The 19,664-nt window shown below is 48.8% G+C and overlaps 2 protein-coding genes across 6 annotated transcripts in view; both read right to left on the minus strand.

The window, feature by feature from the left end:
- Nucleotides 1-288: 288 nt before the first annotated feature.
- On the minus strand, nt 289-7,312 carry LOC138949357 (rab9 effector protein with kelch motifs-like). The gene is made up of 3 exons (XM_070321158.1): nt 6,490-7,312; nt 3,394-3,612; nt 289-1,915 (listed from the first exon to the last, which is right to left on the minus strand). The coding sequence occupies exons 1-3, from the start codon at nt 7,310-7,312 to the stop codon at nt 1,680-1,682; spliced, it is 1,278 nt and encodes a 425-aa protein (XP_070177259.1). The 3' UTR covers nt 289-1,679.
- Nucleotides 7,313-7,707: 395 nt separating this feature from the next.
- The window catches only part of LOC138949359 (uncharacterized), a 45,064-nt gene continuing 33,107 nt past the window's right edge, over nt 7,708-19,664 (minus strand). For all 5 annotated transcript variants that reach the window (XM_070321169.1, XM_070321168.1, XM_070321167.1 and 2 more), the window contains 2 exons: nt 9,344-10,168; nt 7,708-7,845 (listed from right to left, as the gene is read on the minus strand). In XM_070321169.1, the coding sequence (XP_070177270.1) occupies nt 7,822-7,845; nt 9,344-10,078 (759 nt within the window). In that variant the 5' untranslated portion in view covers nt 10,079-10,168 and the 3' untranslated portion in view covers nt 7,708-7,821. The remainder of the gene's footprint in view (nt 7,846-9,343; nt 10,169-19,664) is intronic.

A 19,664-nucleotide genomic window follows, 5' to 3' on the forward strand; every position in this document is an offset into this window, starting at 1 on the left:
AGAGACAGAGAGTGACCTGGAACAGAACAGATTGTACAGACCAAAACACAAACACAACAAACAACCAGGAGAGAGAGAGAGACAGAGAGTGACCTGGAACAGAACAGATTGTACAGACCAAAACACAAACACAACAAACAACCAGGAGAGAGAGAGAGACAGAGAGTGACCTGGAACAGAACAGATTGTACAGACCAAAACACAAACACAACAAACAACCAGGAGAGAGAGAGAGACAGAGAGTGACCTGGAACAGAACAGATTGTACAGCAATGACACAAAAACCCATTGAAAGTCAAACATAACTTTTATTTTACTTACAACTCTACTAGTCAGTCTCTCCAGTGTAACATACAACCCCAAACCAATTGGAGACATTCTGTTGTCATCATATCATAAAAAAAAACCTCAGCAAAACCTATCAAAGTTTCAGTCTACCAATCTTTCACACACAATAAACGCTTTTTTAAACATGACATGACAAAGTAACAGTAGGCCAGGTCTCAAACGAAAACAGTATAACAAAACCTCATCCCATTTAAAGATTCAAACTAGGTTTTGATGAAACGGATAAAAGAGATCTTAAAACATCTGTGCCGTGCAAGGTATGTAAAATGTCAACGCTCTTTTATTGGCATTAGGAAAATAGCAACTGTCAGCCTGGCATTTTCAAAACTAGGCGCAGTCCGTAAATTCTGTGGCACGTGGTTTTTATGGAGGCGGGGGGAGGGGAGGGTTTGTGCTTTTTAATTATCATAACTAAACCTGTAATTAGCAGACATACTGAGTATCGTATTTCAATAGCAGTCATTAGCACCACAAACCCTTGTAGTTATTCAAGGAACCGTGTATCATTAAGTCTGACTCGTGGCACGAAAATAAGTCCAATGTGATCGGAATAGTATTGTTTATTCCGATTTAATGCCCCTCGAAATGGTATCCCATTAGTCCTGACTTTGTGCTGACCATATTAAACACTAAAGGTGTTCCATGTGTCCGCGTCCTGAACAGCATACCGACACATACATTCGATACACTCTCTAAACATGTAACTGCTACTCAGTGACTTTTCAGCTCCGTGACATATGTTGATCTTTCGTAAAAGTCTGTTCCACAGGCACTCGTCACCAGCGGGTCGGGATCAAAGTGTGCGGAGCCTAATGCGCTCTCAGCACTACTGTAATAACCTGTAGTAAAGGATGTACTCACTCGCCCTAGCCTAACCACGTGACATCCAAGACATAAGCCCCGCCCACCTCGTCAGTGTTTAGTGGCTGCACGGTCTGTTCATAATCAAACAGACATAGATTAAAAATCAAACAACCCAAGGTCTTAAAATAGCTAACTAATCAGCCGAACGTCTAGAGTCAGTTTTATAAGTTCATTGATGACTTGGCCTGATCCTACTGGGTCACACCGTACATACATTCATACCACAAATGTCTTCACGCTGATTCAACTGCTTAGCCGTGGGAAGACACAGACACTGGCTTATCTCCTGCTTCAGGACACGTAAGCCTTTACCCTCTTACTTACCAACTGATTGGGCAGGGCCGTTGGATGCATGCATGCGTGTGTGACCGTGACCGCAAGACTGAGAAACATTGCACAGACAAAGGCCTCATCCAACTGATTAAAGTTTAACGCTCTCGTTCCATCCGATTTTGTTATAATTTTCATCAAACCAGAAACACCAGCGTATCGTCAAAGATTTCCCCCTCTGTATCCATCCCCCCGTTTAAGAGAATCGCGTGTACGGTATCCGTATCGCTCAGTGTTTCTTCTCCACCAGTGGCGCCCCCTTCTTCGCAGTTATCTCCCTCTGCCCTCGGAGTTGTCTCCTCTGCCTTGCTGTCTGTGTCTTTCTGGTCCTGTGCGCCCTCTGTCGTCTCGATGGGGAAGAACGCTTCCGAGGCTAAAAGTAAAACAAACATGTACAACTCTGCTTATGCCCTTTTGCCGAGCAAAAGTATCGTTACACTCTTGCAGCTTGTCCAATAATTATCAAGAATTAAATGTCGCTTCTGGTAAATAGAACATTAACAGCACAGACATGTTTGTGGCATGTTACGAAAGAATACTGATTTTTTAACTTGCACAATCAAAAATATAAGTGGATCTTGTTTTCCCTATTCTCAGTTTGACATTGATCGCACGAGACATCAGGGCCGAGAGGCACGAGAAAGTTACCACCCACACGGGCAGTGTTGGATTGGTTGAAACTGAGATGTTGTAATTTCAACGAATCACAGCCGGCGGTTTGTTCTATCCCGTTTGGGTGGCACCCACTTTCGGTTCGGCGTGCAGCTCAGCCCCAAGCTCTGAAGAATTGTGCAAAATTCAGAGTCACACCTACTAACGTAAAGAAAGCTTCGTGGTGTATTTTTTGTTGATCAATAGTTATACGTTTTGTTTGTTCCAGCGGTCAAGTACAAATCAAGAATTGTATAGAATTTTATTTTGGACTTGCCATTACATTACACCCGTTATAACCATGACTTTTCATGAGAAATGTACCGACATGTGTGTTTTTATCTATCCTGGCTTATTGCGCCGCAGGGAATCTGGGTTAGTTTCAAACACAATTGAAAATGAAACCTTTGCTCGACTCAAATGATAAACAAGAAGAGCAAACGCTCGATCGAGTCACTTTCGCAGTTCTGAATATTATATGAGGCATCAGATGGACAGGAAGAAATTGCTATTCACAACACAATGAGTCACGTTCACATAAAATTTGAGCCCGGACACTTTTATAGTTTCCGAGAAAAGCCCAACGTTAAGTTGTGTGTTGCCGAACAGAAAAGGCTAGTTATCTCCCTTGTTTTTCTGATAACGTTCGTAAAAGGCTACAGATGTAAATACTTTGATGTAAAGAATAATCCTACAAAGTTTCAATCACATCCGATGAACTTTGTCAAAGATATAAAATGTCTAATTTTTCCTTTGACGCTGACCTGTGACCTTGAAAAAGGTCAAAGGTCAACGAAACCATCGTTAAAGTGTAGAGGTCATTGGAGGTCACGACTAAACAAAATATGAGCCCGATCGCTTTGATAGTTTCCGAGAAAAGTCCAACGTTAAGGTGGTGTCTACGGACGGCCGGCCGGCCGGCCGGCCGGACAGACTAACACTGACCGATTACATAGAGTCACTTTTTCTCAAGTGACTCAAAAAAACCACCGATGTTTGGTGGCTTGTTGTCAGACCAGCATTTTTTTGTATTGGTCCTCGGGGAGCATATCGCCTTTTGTCACATATTTATCAACCGGCCTTGGTCGATAAAGAAGGAAAAAAAGACGATATGGTCCCCGAGGACCAACACAAAAAAAAGTTCTGTCAACAAGCCACCAAACATCTTAATATATAGTGACCACGGCAGCTAACACCCACCGTTGACGTCGGTCCAGCTGTCCCGGGAACTAGCACTGCCCGGCTTCAGCTCTCGCTGCAGCACCTCCTTGGCGTGCCCGCTGGTGCTGTTCAGGTCCCCCGTGCCCTGGGACTGCGGGCTGTGTCTGGGCACGCGTAGCTCCACCATGCACGATGCGAGGTCCAGGCGGCTGGCCGGGGGCGGTCCTTGGAGCTCCACACGACTCCATGTCATGGACGCTAGTACAAGCAACACACCAGGTTAAAACATGAACTATTCGCTTTCGTCGCAGACGATGCTGGGCCGAGGTCTGGCTACGGAATTGAAAACGCGGGTCAGGCTTACATGATTACATGAAGTGTGTGTTGTGGACAATCGGCGTGTATACATCCCCCCCTTACGTGTGTGTGTGTGTGTGTGTGTGTGTGTGTGTGTGTGTGTGTGTGTGTGTGTGTGTGTGCGTGTTGCGGACAATCAGATTGTATATACGTCTCCCCCTTACGTCTACTTTTTGTTGTGTCATTTTTGTTTGTTACAAAAAGTACCAGTTATAAGAAAGGTCCTTCTGGACTTAACGCTAGAACTCTCTCTCTCTCTCTCTCTCAACGTGTGCACGAAGTTGATTTAACCAGTTGATATCCACTTTTCATCTCGATTATCTTCTAACGGTGCAGTGATATTATCCTCACAAAGAAAGTGTACGTAGATCGTTTGTCCCAAAAGCTACCTTTGAAACACCCTTAAATGAGTTTACTTTTGCTGCAACGAACGCCAGCATTCGCCAAGGAAAACAATATGGTCGGCAGTTCGCACAGCCTCAGGAATTGTTGCGCAGTTTTTGTTTGTTTAGTATTATTATTGCAGTAGGTTGCTCAGAGTGCACAGATACGATTTATCAATGTTCTTTGTCCGTTATGTTAAGTGAGAAATTACTTGCAACAATTGCAAAGAATAAATCATATACATTTTGTTTTTAGAAGCATAGCCCACTTAAAGCCGTGTCTGATGCGTACATGCAAATTGTGGATTTGCTATAAACATTCTTTCTTTCTTTTCTTTATTTGGTGTTTAACGTCGTTTTCAACCACGAAGGGTTATATCGCGACGGGGAAAGGGGGAAGATGGGATAGAGCCACTTGTCAATTGTTTCTTGTTCACAAAAGCACTAATCAAAAATTTGCTCCAGGGGCTTGCAACGTAGTACAATATATGACCTTACTGGGAGAATGCAAGTTTCCAGTACAAAGGACTTAACATTTCTTACATACTGCTTGACTAAAATCTTTACAAAAATGGACTATATTCTATACAAGAAACACTTAACAAGGGTAAAAGGAGAAACAGAATCCGTTAGTCGCCTCTTACGACATGCTGGGGAGCATCGGGTAAATTCTTTCTCGTCCCAACCAATATGGGACTCCCCCTAGCCCGCGGGGGGGGGGGGGGGGGGGGGGGGGGGGGGGAGGGGGGGGGGGGGGGGGGGGAGGGGGGGGGGGGGGGGGGGGGGGGGGGGGGGGGGGGGAGGTTGCTATAAACAGCGCGTTTGTCTGGAGAAACAAAGCAATTACTAAACCTGGTCTTCAAAGTGACTGCATTCGCAATGATCAGAATACAAGACTGGAATGCACTGGTGTCACATAACTCAATGTTAGTGAGGTGCCAGTGTGGTAGATGCGATTAGAACACATTTTGAATAAGGTATTTAATGACGTCTCGGTACTAACAAAATACGCACTGTTATCCATGTAAAACGAACAGCAAGCACAAGCATTGTATACTGGATGCACAGACATTCACAAAACGTAACGAGGCAACTTGTGTGTGTGTGACAACATGCAGTGTTTGTTTTATCGGCCGACAACAAAAGCTGTTGCATAATTTGTGAGTAGGGTGAAATCTACCAATCACTGAATCAGAAAATGGTAATTATTCCATACGAGCCACCAGCATTCCATCTCCAAGCATACTGGAAGGAAGCGTATCGCTCTTTAAATTACTCAATTGAATGTTGCCTTGCCTTTACTACTCCGTCGTATCCGACTTAATAGTATATATTATTCTACACGGAATAGCAGCTAATACGCTTGCTCCCGTTGTCAGGTTCCGGAAACCCCCCCTAGTCTTGAAAAAAAAAAAAAAAAGAGAGAAAAAAAATTGTATTAACAAAATAAATAAATTTGAAAAGAAAGAAAAAGTGATGACTCAGATTGCACCACTTTCCTTGATTTTTATCAATTTTTTTCCGGGGGGCATGCCCCCTGACCCCCCTAGGTGCCCGCCTTTGTTTTTTAAATGACGATTTTGGTCGGTGGTTGGGTAATATGCTGGCTCAGGTTGCACAAAATCGGTCCATTTTTGTTGTTTTGATCCAAATTTGTCATCTTAAATTTACTTTTTTGAAGGTGTAATAAAAAACGCTGGCGCTGGACCCGAGTACTCTTCAGACTGGCTCGCTCCCCCAGTATGAAAGTTTTTGTCTTGTGCACGTGGATTTAAAAAAAAAAAATTTTTTTATTAACACAATCAAAAAAATTATTAGAGTAAAATAAAACATTAAAACGTTCATAATAAACAAAAGTAAACAAGAATTAAAAAACCTGCACTGTAGTTTCTTTGCCGAGACCAAATTAATCCCCACCCGCTGGCTGGCTCGTCTCGCATGCGATACGCATGCTTTTCACTGATGACGCACGCGTTCGGCTGTTCTATCAGCTCAATGGCTGGCTGTCGCTCCGATTGAATTCGTCCAACCGTCAAGAACTTTTGTGTTTTTTGGGGCATTTAGGTCCCAGGTAACATTATGAAGTTTTAATACGATCAATCGGACCTATTATCAAGTTAGTGTATCAACTTTTGAACGAACTGCGCCCAGTAGTTTCCCAGCAATAAGCTGTTAAGTCGAGACAGACACACAGATACACACACAGACACACAATTAAAGTCTGCTGGACCCAAGTACTAGCGTACTCGGGGATAATGGTATTTTCTTGCCTCTGATTGCTCCATTTTTGCGCCCTTAACTAAACGCTTCGCGTCGTCGAATTGTCCCTAAAAGAAAATTGGACCCCCCCCCCCCCCTTAAAAATGACGTGATCCGACCCTGGGTAGGAACTTACTGGTGTCCAACTTGTGCAGGTCGTCCAAGGCCCCATCCCTGTTCATGCCGCCGAACACATACACGTCAGGGCCGCAGGCCACCATCACGTGAGCCGCGCGCGCACAAGGGAACGTCCGTTTCTTCTTGATGCTCAACCACGCGCTCTTGTCCATGTCCAGCACGTGCAGATCGTCGTAGAAAGTGGATCCCGCCATGCCCCCGTGCAGAAAAACCTTGTTGCCTACCGACACCATAGCATGGCCGTGACGCGGCTTGGGGGAGTCCCCGCGCAGCGTCAGCACGGACCATGCCTCGGAGCTGGCGTCGAAGCAGTGGACCTGCCGGTCTCCAACAGGGTCGGCGCCTGTGTGTCCCCCGCTGTAGATAATCAGCTTGTCGCCGACAGCCGCGGTGGTGTGGTGGGTGCGGGGGGCGGGGGGAGTCCCGGAAGGGGAGAGGGTGGACCAGGTGTGGGTGTCCGTGTCCAAGACCTGAATGTCGTTCATGTTGCCGGCCTGGTTGGCTCCGCCAAACACGTGGATCTGACCGGGGCGGCAGGACGGCACGTAGGCTGCGTGCTCGTAGCGGGGCCGCAGCCCTGGACTGTCCACAGTGTCCCACGATCGCGTGTTCAAGTCCAGCACGAAAGTCTCACAGAACGGTCCGCTGGGGTTGGCGCCACCGATGACGTACACTTTGCCCGCGTCGTCATCCCGTTGGCCTCTGACGTAGACGGAGGTGTGTCCGACACGCATGGAGGGACAGTCCCCTGCTGTCGTCATCACGTACCACCAACCCGTGTTGGGTCGCGTGTTGTGTTCGAGGAAAGGGTGAAGCTCCATGTTCAACTGTTCGTATCAGCAAACAGCGTTTTGCCTTCAGTTTTTAGTCTTTATTTCTCCCAACTCAAATTTGCAAAAACGTTTCAGTTACAACACAGTCTCTTTGTTTGTAACTTTTTCTTTCTTTATTTGGTGTTTAATGTCGTTTTCAACCACGAAGGTTATATCGCGACGGGTTTGTTTGTAACGGGGTTTGACGTTGCTTTCGGATTGTTCTCCTGAGAGTGATTCTGTGCCTTATTCAGCGTTGGTTGTGTTAAAGTATTGATGAAGAGTTGGGCAAAGAATGAAAGAAGCAAAGCAAAGCAGAAACTACTCTACACTTGCTAGTCTACGGTGAATAATCATTCCAACGTCAAACAGACCACACACATTCCAGAGTCAAAAACACAAATCTGCACGAGTGCAACAGACACGAGTACAACAGGACGTTGAAGACTTCTATCTCTAGAGTTGCTTCGTTTTAGTTCTGTCCTGTACAGTATCTGTGAAGACAGCGACAGTCTCTGCTACAACCGTGTGATCTCAATTTCCTGGTACAAACACAAAATCACCTTGTTACTCAAACACAGCAAAGAGCACTAGATCTGTTTACTCCGGGATGGGAAAATGTAACGGTAAGTGGCATGAGTGTTAAATCACAGGGGGTAACCTTTGCAAAACTATGCAAGAGCTCTTATAATACCACACTCGCACACGACAGCAAATTCACAGTAGGGTGAAACTTAACAGGTGCAATGCAAAAACGGTACCAAGATTTAATGTAATATGTAACTGTTATGCCCAGATGAGCTCTTTGGACACAAACTGTACCAAGATTTAATGTAATATGTAACTGTTATGCCCAGATGAGCTCTTTGGACACAGAACGTATCTGCTCACACACACAAATCAGCTGTACTAGTTAAAATGAGATCAAGTCGCAATATCTACATTAAATATTCACAACAGAAATTGTATAGCTGGAAGAAGCTGTTTGCTCTCTTAGTCTTGCAATTATCGACAACAACACAACATGCGGCAGCTAAAACTTAGACCACTGCAGTAAACAATTATCATGAATTTTGTTGATGATTACCACATAATGAGATCAATAGCAAAGTGTTGAACAAATGTACATTTGTACATATATATAAAATTTTAAAAAGATGCGACATTCTGGCTTGGTTATGGACTTTTTCTTGTGTTGTTTATATATATAGATCTTTCACTTCAGTCCGAGACAGGTACACTGGCCTGTCTGGCAACAAGCCTGAATGACCGGACACGCAAAGCCAACAACACTACAGGGCTGATATGTCACAGGCATGCACTTAAAGCGAAGGGTAAGCGTAAAGCAAGGAACGTTCGTTTAGCTTCCCCCTCAGAGCTGAAGCAGAGACTAAACTGGAGGGGAAACAACGAAGACAACAAGGGCAGAGGTCAGCATGCAAAGGAAATGTCATCAGCTCTCAACAGCTGCAGCAATGGAGATTCACCATGAATGAACTAAAAAAAAAAAAGCTTATTATTTTTTTTATTTTTTTTACAAGAATCTTCTTTTAGCACAGCAGTTGTGCCTTAAAATTGCCCAGATCATGTCAACCTAAAAATTAAAAGGGGAAATACAGCAAACCAAACCAAGCATTTGTTTCAAGCAAAGTAATGCACAACCAAGCTGCAAAATGGCAGGGGTTGTTTACATGCAGCTGCCAGCACGCCCCATTTCATGCCTTCGGGGGTTCTCAAAATTTCAAGCTTTTTTGTGGTAATGCAGCATGCTCTCTCCAGCATTCAACCGTGCCTTTTCTCCCACTGCTAAGCATCCCTTTGTTCAGCACCCTCTTTTCTTCGACAGTCCTTTGTCAAGCCAGGTCCACCCTTTATTTACATCCCTCGTTCTTGCTGCCAGTAGCTGGATGTTCACATGACAGTACAGATACGACTCTGCGTGCGGTGAGAGTCTGACTTGGACATGCCCACCTTGCGCCTGGCAACCACCCCTGAGCTGCCGTAGCGCCCCACCTCTACCTCGCTTGCCGCAACACTTACCCTGGCCTTCGCAGAGGATCCTGCATGCACCCCACTGGGCTGCGAGAAACCGTCAGGATGAGTATTATTTTGCACGTCACCGTCCCTCGTTACGTCGGTGTGTTTTCCCCTGACGTCATCGTGCGCTTCACCTACCCCTACACCGTTGGTGGTGGTGTCGTGTCTGCTGACACCTTGGGCACCTGGACTGGTGGTGTTATGACGCGGTTTGTGGTGAGGATCAACGGGTGAACCACCACTACTGCCAACACTCTTTTGATCAAACGCGTCCCTTCGATGTGTCACTGGCGAATCAAGGTCGGATTTTTCCGACTCAGTCACTGAGGTGTTGGTGTTTGCTCTGGAACGTGTAGCACCTGAACTGGCTGAAGCAACACCACCGGCTGCATGGACAGCTGAACTGTTGACCACTGATGATGCACCCGTAGAGGACTCCGAGTCCCAGTGAGGCGACCTTGACCCAGCACTGTTGGCAACGGGATGCGGAGAAGACGCAGCCTCCGGCGAAAAGGTCTTACCCGGGGCGTTACCGACACCGGGTGGAAGGTCGAAGTGCTGTGGTGTGGCAGTGGGTGAATGCGGGGACGCGCTGCTCGGCTGAGACAGAGGCGTGTATTGGCCGGGCTTGGCTTTCTTCTTCTCTTTGGCGTGTTGCTGGAAGATGACCAGGGCGGTGTCCTCGTAACGCTGGTGGACGAAGTAGGCGGAGTCGGCGTAGTTGTGCGGCCGATTCATCTGGTGGTGAGCGCCGCTGGCAGAGACGGCATTTGGTGGCGGGTCCTTCACCCCTGGCAACACATGTTGGCGACTCCGGCCAGATGACGCCTGCAACCAATGACAGTGTGAATGAAAAGAGAGAATGCTTCATGTCCTACAGGCTAAATATTTCGCCTCTTAAGGACTAGATATGGGTTATATGATAATTCGAGTTTTACGCCCTCATGGCTTTTGATAAGATACACAAGTGTATGCTTGGTTTTTTTCGGGCGCAGTGTCCTAGTGGTAAGACGCCGGCCTCCCAATTTGTTTGTTTGTTTGTTTGTTTGTTTGTTTGTTTATTTGTTGCTTAACGTCCAGCCGACTACGCAGAGCCATATCAGGACGAGGAAGGGGGGGATGAAGGGGGCCACTTGTCAAGCGATTCCTGTTTACAAATGCACTAACCCATTACTAATGTGTCCCAGCAGGCTTTAGTAAAACTAAATTAATACCTACTGGAAGATTACCAGTTTCCAGTATGTTAAAATAGGCTTAACCTATCTACTGCTGGACTTACATCAGAACACTAACAGATTAAACTATACATGAATCGCGAGACAAGCGGCAAGAGAAGAGATTTTTGGAAAAAATACAGGTGAATGAGCAAGAAGGCAGAAAAAAGAAAAGAATTCATGAAGAAAAAGAGAGCATGACAGGAAAGAGGAACCAAAAATCTACCTAACAGCAAACTAGAAAGCTCCTGCGGTTCCAAAAACAGGAGGGGCCTTTAATTTCATAACCGCAGTGCCCCACTGCGGGAGCCGGCCTCCCAAGCGGAAGGTCGTGGGTTCGAATCCCGGCCGCTGCCGCCTAGTGGGTTAAGGGTGGAGATTTTTCCGATCTCCAAGGTCAACTTATGTGCAGACCTGCCAGTGCCTTATCCCCCTTCGTGTGTACACGCAAGCACAAGACCAAATACGCACGAAAAAGATCCTGTAATCCATGTCAGAGTTCGGTGGGTTATAGAAACACGAATATACCCAGCATGCTTCCTCCAAAAGCGGCGTATGGCTGCCTAAATGGCGGGGTAAAAATGGTCATACACGTACAAATCCACTCGTGCAAAAACACGAGTGAACGTGGGAGTTTCAGCCTATGAACGCAGAAGAAGAAAGAAGAAGTATGCTTGTTTATGTGGTATCAACCATCTGCACTTATGGCAGAATGACTCAATCAATCAATATGAAGCTTATATAGCGCGTATTCCGTGGGTACAGTTCTAAGCGCTTGTCGAAGAGTTGTCAACACAGGACTAACAAAGAAACTAACATCTACAGACGGACACGAACTCTATCACACACTAGCAAACCCTGATAAACATACAACAAACAACTGTTTAACAACAATATACACATCAATAGCTAGGTCCAAACAAAATAATATTAAGCACAAAGAAAACACCTCTCACAGAGCACAGCACAAGAATGTCTTTCGCTGAGGTCTTTCGCGTGCCACTGTGGTGACACGGGGGTGGGAGATGGATACCGTCTCTGGGTCTGCACATAAAGTTGACCTGTGTCCGTCTCGGTGTGAATGGAGGGGAACCCCCCTTTTAAGACCCCCCAATTTTAGGGGGGCGGGGACGTAGCTCAGTTGGTAGCGCGCTGGCTTTGTAGCCAGTTGGTCGCTATCAGCGTGGGTTCGATCCCCACGTTCGGCGAGAGATTTATTCCTCGGAGTCAACTTTGTGCAGACTCTCTTCGGTGTCCGAACACCCCCGTGTGCACACATGCGCACGAAAAAGATCCCACATTCACAGCGAAAGTCTCAGGGCTTGGAAAACACGAAGACACGCATGCATCATCTCTCGTCTCCGATTATCATGATCGTATTTCGATACTTTGACGAGACAAACCCAATGCTGGTGTGTCGAAGAAGACAGCCACAGCGGGCTTGTTCGAATCAAAGTATCACACCATATCTTTAACGTATTACCAATACCTGTCCCAATATAGACCAGTTGGTCTAAGAGGACGTTAAACCCTAATAGTCAGTCAATTTTAGACTTCCTTTCTTTAAAGACCCAGTATTTTTAGACATTGTGTTCTTTAACCTCTGTAAAGTTACCCACATTTTAAGACTCCCTCCGTTTTAAGACCTGATTTTATCAGATTTTTGGAGGTCTTAAAAGGGGGGTTCCACTGTATAGTTTAAACAAAACTGTATTCAATGTTAGTATCGTGATATACAATTGAATACATGACATTGAGGCTCCGAACTCAAGCATAAAGCGTATATTGTGTGACAGTGTTCGGTATATTGGCATAAGGGCTTGCATAGTCAGAGAGCACTGAGGCGCTGTGAATAACAAACCAGTGGTAGGTTTTTGAGCTTTATTCATAGAGCAATGAGACATTGTGAATATCAAACCAGTGGAAGGTTTTTGGGCTTTATTCATAGAGCAATGAGACATTGTGAATATCAAACCAGTGGAAGGTTTTTGAGCTTTATTCATAGAGCAATGAGACATTGTGAATCGAAAATTTCAAAACTAAATTTTCATTTAATTAATATACTTACTCAACTCACATAAATGGCATTAACTTCAGTTCATTGCTAAGATATTGAAGTAGTACTCGACCCTGGTAAGGGGGGAAGTAACTCCCTAAGAAAAACAATCCGTAGTCAAGGACGGGAGTCACCTCCCCTACCGGTAACCCGCACATGCGCGGACCTGCTACCGGCCGTCATTCCCCCACGGAAACACACACCTGTAACACATATAATGTTAGCGGGGATGGATGGGAGGGTATAAACGATGTGAGTTGAGTAAGTATATTAATTAAATGAAAATTTAGTTTTGAAATTTTCGATTCAATCACATATTCTTACCTCAACTCACATAAATGGCAGATTGCACATAAAGGCGGTGGGATACTCACATTAAACTCTTGGAAGTATCTGGCCTGCGGCAACCATGGCTGGGAGGCAGTTGGTACCGTCCGGGTGAGTGCTGGCAATGTCCCGGAGGTAGTAGCTGAGGAAGACATCTTGAGACGTCCAGTATGCAGCTTTGAGGACGTCTGACATCCTACCAGACTTGAGGACAGCTAAGGAAGTTGCCCACGCTCGAGCCTCGTGAGTCCGAGGTGAACGAAGAGGAAGGACTGACTGCCCCCCCCCCCTTGTGTCTGCCACCACTGATAGGCATGCCTTATAAGTGTGGAAGACCATCTGGTAAGCGTGGTTTTTGCAATGTCTTTATTTCGGGCTGTATTAATCGAAATAAACAACAACTTCTGAGCTGATGCTCGAATCGGAGCGGTACGCAACAAGTAAGCCTTAAGCGCACGTACCGGACAGTTAGAAAGATCCGGATCGCCGGGGGCTAAAATGTCCCGAAGAGGCCGAATGGAAATGATCGGTGAAAGTTGGTCAGGTTTTTGATTTTTGGCGAGAAAATCGGGACGGAAACGCAGTGAAACCGAGCCGTCTCTTTCAAAAGTGATATCACGGTCTAAACCTGAGAGGCCGTGGATCTCGCTGCCCCTTCGCGCGGAAGCGAGCAGTATGAGCATGAGAGTTTTGCGCGTAAGGTCAGAAAGACTAGCGTCTTGTAAAGGTTCAAAAGCACTAGAACGGAGAAATTCGAGTACTAGCAGAACGTCCCAAGCCGGAACAGAAGTTCTCTCCGTTGCAGAACTGAGGGCCGCGCCCTTTAGCACACTCGCGATGACTCCCCCGAGGGAGATGGAGCGACCAAGCTGCTTAAGAGTAACCGAGATGGCTGAGCGGCGAACGCGCAAAGTGGACGCGGCGCGTCCCTGAGCGGAGAGCCATGCCAAGTGGTTTGCGACCTGCATTGACCGCGGGGCGACCGGGACAACATTGTTAGCTGCACACCATCGAGTCCAAGCTAGCCAGTGCGATGAATAAACAGAGGAGGTGGAACGCCTGTGAGCCTTCTGGACTAAGTCCAAAGTAAGATCTGAGGCGCCTGAGCGCTTCAGTGATCGCCGAACAGTCGCCAGGCGTGAAGATCCAGGAACTCAGGGCGATCGTGAAGAATGCCCGTCCTGGGCTGTAGAAGCTCCCCTCGCCGGAGGCTGAGCGGAATTGGCGGGCCGCTGGCGAGCCGCAGGAGGTCCGGGAACCAATGCTGACTGGGCCAGCGCGGTGCCACGAGAAGAAGACGAGGCCGCTCTAAGTCGGCTTTTCGCAGGACCCTTCCGATGAGTGGAGTGGGAGGAAAGGCGTAAGCCACTAGCCCTGTCCAGCTGATCGTCATCGCGTCGATCTTCCACGCTTCCGGGTCCGGAAACGGGGAGACAAAGATCGGAAGGCGACGCGAAAACCTCGTGGCAAAGAGGTCGACCATCGGTCGCTCTACCTGCGCCCAAAGGCGGAGGAGCGCCTGATGTGCGATGGTCCACTCTGTGTGGAGGATCTGAGAGGACCGGCTGAGGGCGTCGGCCAGGACGTTCAGGCAGCCGGGCAGGTAGCGAGCCGAGACCAGAATCTGATGGCGAGCGCACCAAGAAAGGATCTCGCATGCTCGGCTGGACAACAGTTGAGATCGGGAACCGCCCTGTTTGTTGAGGTAGGCAGCAACTGTCGTGTTGTCGGTATGAATCAACACATGGGTGCCCTGAAGGGCGGAGAGAAAATGCTGAAGCCCCAGAAAGACTGCCTCGAGCTCGAGGCGATTGATGTGCCAAAGCCGCTGCTCTTGTGACCACCGACCGGACGTCGTGTGTGTGTCCACGTGAGCCCCCCAACCCTTCTGAGACGCGTCCGAAAAGAGATGCGTGGAGGGAGGAGGAAGCGCTATGGGCACTCCCTGCAGAAGCCAAGGGGTGTTCATCCACTGAAGCGTGGTCTGCTGAAACCAGACCCCGAGCGGGACTGAAACGTCCCAACCTTGTGAAGTCGGATTCCAGACTGAACTGAGCGCCGCCTGAAACGGGCGCTTGTGGGATCTGCCTAGCGGAATAAGGGACGACATGGACTCCATCTGGCCCTGTACAGACGCAAGCGTCCGGGCTGGAGCTGACTGAAGCCCTAACAGGGAAGACAGAAGAGCCTGCAGTTTGTCCACCCGGCGTTGAGTGGGACGGACTGTCCACTCCCGTGAATCGAACGCCATGCCAAGGTAAGTAAAGGTCTGCGACGGAGTCAGCTCGGACTTGGTGTGGTTGACTCGGAAGCCGAGATCCTGAGCCTGGGCAAGGACAAACTGGGTATGCTGAAGGCAGAGCGCTTCCTGCTGATGAAGGATCAGCCAGTCGTCCAAGTATGCCCTGAGCCGAACCCCGTGCTGCCGAACGAGGGCACAAAGTTGGCGCACCACCATGGTGAATACCCAGGGAGCAAGTGACAGCCCGAAGGGAAGGGCTCGAAACTGGAAGATTCGGTCCCCCCACAGAAAACGCAACCACTTCCGGTCCGCCTCGTGCATGAGGATGTGGAAGTAGGCGTCCGTCAGGTCGACGGACGTCACCCAGTCGCCCGGGCGAAGCGCCTCCCTGACGGTCGCCGGCGTTTCCATGGTGAACCGAATTTTGCGCAAAAAGCGGTTCAGTGGAGAGAGGTCTAAGACTGGCCGCCACCCCCCCGGAAGCCTTGGGAACAACGAAGATTCTTCCGTAAAAACCCAAGGAGGAGTGGTCGAGAACCTCCTCTATAGCCTGCTTCTGCAGCAAGAGAAGGATTTCCGCCTGAATTGCCTCCCGAGCGTCGAGGCTGGCCGGAAACCGGAAATTGGCCGGCGCTCTGGACAAAGGGGCCTTGCCTTCCTGCCAAGGAAGGCGGAACCCCGATCGAATCACCCCCATGATCCATAGGCTGCTTGTCCGAGACAGCCACACTGGAAGGGCCCGGGAGAGGCCGCCTGCTACCGAAAGGGTAGAGGCTGGGGGGGTGACTGGATCGGGGGGGTCTCATTGGGGGTTGGGCTTGCGCCCAGACCCCCGCTTCCCAAAGGAAGGTTTACGCTGGTAAGGGCGGGAACGTGAACCACCCCTACCTGCCTGAGACGACTTCTGCCCCGAGGACTTGCCTGCAGCTGGTGCAGAACTCCGTGGTTTGTTACCGTGCTGCTTAAGAGCGAGTTCCGTCAGTTGCACCACATGATGGTCACGAGCCTCCTCCGTTTGCTGCCGGAGGGCATCCAAAGAGCGTGATCCCAGCAACGCACCCTCTGAGAAGGGAGAGACTCTCAAAGAGTCTATGGTGGCCTTATCCGTCAGGCGTGAGCCGTTAAGAAAAGCCTCGCGCCTCCAAAACACAACCTGAGAGTAGAGCCGAGCAGCAAGAGTCATCTGACTGTCAGTGACCTTCGCGAGGGCCGCCAAGAGCATGGCAGCATCAGCCTCAATGGCATCGTCACGGAACCTAAAAGGTTCGATGGACGAAGCGATGGCTCTCGTGAGAGACCGGATGAGCGTTTCCGCTAAGGAGGTCAGTTCGAGGGAAGAACGCCCGCTCTCCTCCAGCCCGAGTAGACTCTGTTCCGTACACACGGCAGTCCTATCTCGGCTATAACCGTCCTGCCGTAAGCGAGCCAGTTCCGGAGTCACCGGAAGTGGAGCTGTGGGCAGCGAAAACGAGGAGAGAAGAGAATGTGGCCTGCTAGGCAGCCGCGATCTTCTTGAATTAGCTGGGAGGCCGCCGCCTGCCTGAGCCGAGGCTAACCAAGGCTGAGCAGACGGGGGGGCTTCCCCATGAGCAGCCAAGAGAGGGTAGGGTGTGTTAGCGTCCGCCAACACCTGAGCCATCACAAAAGGGACGGAAGGAGATTCAATGAACCGGAACTTCGCCTTCGTGTCCCCCGCGCCCGCAAAATCTGCCAAAGCAGAAGGAGGGGGTGCGACCACAGTAGAATCGGCGGAGACACCCTCAGGGAAATACCGTGAGGTTATCTCCGCAGCCAACTCCAGAGTAGGGCCCAGTTTATTGGGAATCCGTAAAGGGGTAACAGATTCAGAGCAATCCTCATCCCCTTCCTGTTCCTCTCCAAAACCTTCCTGATCTCCATCAGAAGGAGGGTCCGGCAAACCGGAAACCCACCCGTCCACGGAAGCGGAAGTGGCTAGAGTCGGTTGAACAATAGACGGAAGCGCCGCAAACTGTCCACCAACAGCACCGCCGACAACCGGAACCGCCGCGGCGGAACCGGAAGTCGGGGCCGGAAGTCGATGCGTAACCAGGGACGGGATAGCAGGGACACTGCCACCGGAACCACTAGCCCGCTGTCCTCCACCGGAAGTGCCTGCCACAGCACAACCGGAAGTCGAGGACGACAACCCACGGGCAGGCCCGACCGGAAGCCCCGAGGGGCAACCAGAGGAGCCTACCCCCTGCGAACTCGAACCAGGAACGGCGGCAGCCGGACCAAGAGCTACAGGTCGATGACCGCCGACAGAATCTTGTAGGCCAGAGCTGGACAGACAAGACGCTGCTGCCTGCCCCCCAGAGGCCGGGACAGCCGAAACTGTTCCCAGGGGGGCAGGCTGGCGCGCTTCGCCGCTCCCTAGCGCACCCGCCACGTGATGGACGGTGTACTGCCGGGGAGGAGCCGTCTGCGAACCCGGCGACGCAAAAGCGTAACCCGGGCCCGCAGGCAAGTGTGAGCCCCCAAAAAGATGGGGACTCCCACAAACGCCGCCCAACGCCGAAGCGCTGGAACCGGGCGGCGCTAAGGCCGCGAACCCCCCTGAAAAGGCAGGGGAATCCGCAACCAAACCAGAAAAATCCGGCCCGAGATCAGCCGACGTGATCGTCGCTGACGGCCGCAGCCTAGAAAGAGAGGCCACCCCCCCCACGCCAGGCGGGAGGGGAGCGACAGGTCTTTCCGCAGAATGTAAGGCAACTAGGTCGTGCTTCAAGGTAGCAAACATTGCCAGAATTTCTTCTCGAGACACGGACTCGCTAGACCGTGGCGTCTGCGAGCGCGAGAGAGGAGAAGTAGAGCGTTCCTGCGTGGGAAAAACCGGAGACGGTGACGTGGAGTCGAGCGAAACCCGTTCTGTTTTCTTAGTCACCGGGTCAGTAACCAGAATTAAAGACGTAGCCTGTGACGAAGTTACCGAGGCACGCGTCTTTGATTTAGACTTAGACTTGTCCTTATCCTTCTCTTTCCCCGGTGAAGAGAGCAGAGAAACAAGTTTGCCCTTGCTTTTAGAGTTTTTGTCCGCCATTTGCAATATCAAACACGCGCACGTGGAGAAGAATTACAACAGCGAAAATACTCAAACAAACGCAACGCGTAGCGAAGAGAAGTGAAACGATCTTACCTAAAGAAAGCAACGCAAAGACCAGGGTCAAATGGCCTTCCACAAAAAGGCCAAGGCAAAAAAAATATGCCGGAGTACAACAACACGTCTGTGCAGTAGTGTTGAAGTGGGTGGAATGACGGCCGGTAGCAGGTCCGCGCATGTGCGGGTTACCGGTAGGGGAGGTGACTCCCGTCCTTGACTACGGATTGTTTTTCTTAGGGAGTTACTTCCCCCCTTACCAGGGTCGAGTACTACTTCAATATCTTAGCAATGAACTGAAGTTAATGCCATTTATGTGAGTTGAGGTAAGAATATGTGATTGAATATCAAACCAGTGGAAGGTTTTTGGGCTTTATTCATAGAGCAATGAGACATTGTGAATATCAAACCAGTGGAAGGTTTTTGAGCTTTATTCATAGAGCAATGAGACATTGTGAATATCAAACCAGTGGAAGGTTTTTGGGCTTTATTCATAGAGCAATGACACCATGGGAATATCAAACCAGTGGAAGGTTTTTGGGCTTTATTCATAGAGCAATGACACCATGGGAATATCAAACCAGTGGAAGGTTTTTGGGCTTTATTCATAGAGCAATGACACCATGGGAATATCAAACCAGTGGAAGGTGTTTGGGCTTTATTCATAGAGCAATGACACCATGGGAATATCAAACCAGTGGAAGGTGTTTGGGCTTTATTCATAGAGCAAGGACACCATGGGAATATCAAACCAGTGGAAGGTGTTTGGGCTTTATTCATAGAGCAATGACACCATGGGAATATCAAACCAGTGGAAGGTGTTTGGGCTTTATTCATAGAGCAATGACACCATGGGAATATCAAACCAGTGGAAGGTGTTTGGGCTTTATTCATAGAGCAATGACACCATGGGAATATCAAACCAGTGGAAGGTGTTTGGGCTTTATTCATAGAGCAATGACACCATGGGAATATCAAACCAGTGGAAGGTGTTTGGGCTTAAGGGCTTGTGTAGACATTGAGCAATGAGACGAAGAGACCATTTTCGGAAAAGACTGTGTCAGTTTTGTATGGTGTGAAAGAATGAATACTCTTTCTTTTAATGAGACAAACTTCCAACATAACATTATGGGCCAGACATTAGCGAGTGGTGTGTCTGAAACACGTGGACAAGGAGCACGTGTAGAAAGCTTGCCTCACTTAAAGTAAGCGTATGTACTCTTTCGCAACCCTTTCAAATCTGACAGAATTATTTCAGGTGTTTTTTTTTATTAAAAGATAGCAGGTAACTCCCAAATGAGTCTCACAATCACTTGTACCACACACACACACACACACATCTCACACACACACACACACACACACAC

Source organism: Littorina saxatilis, linkage group LG15, assembly GCF_037325665.1.
Source record: "Littorina saxatilis isolate snail1 linkage group LG15, US_GU_Lsax_2.0, whole genome shotgun sequence".
Taxonomy (NCBI): domain Eukaryota; kingdom Metazoa; phylum Mollusca; class Gastropoda; order Littorinimorpha; family Littorinidae; genus Littorina; species Littorina saxatilis.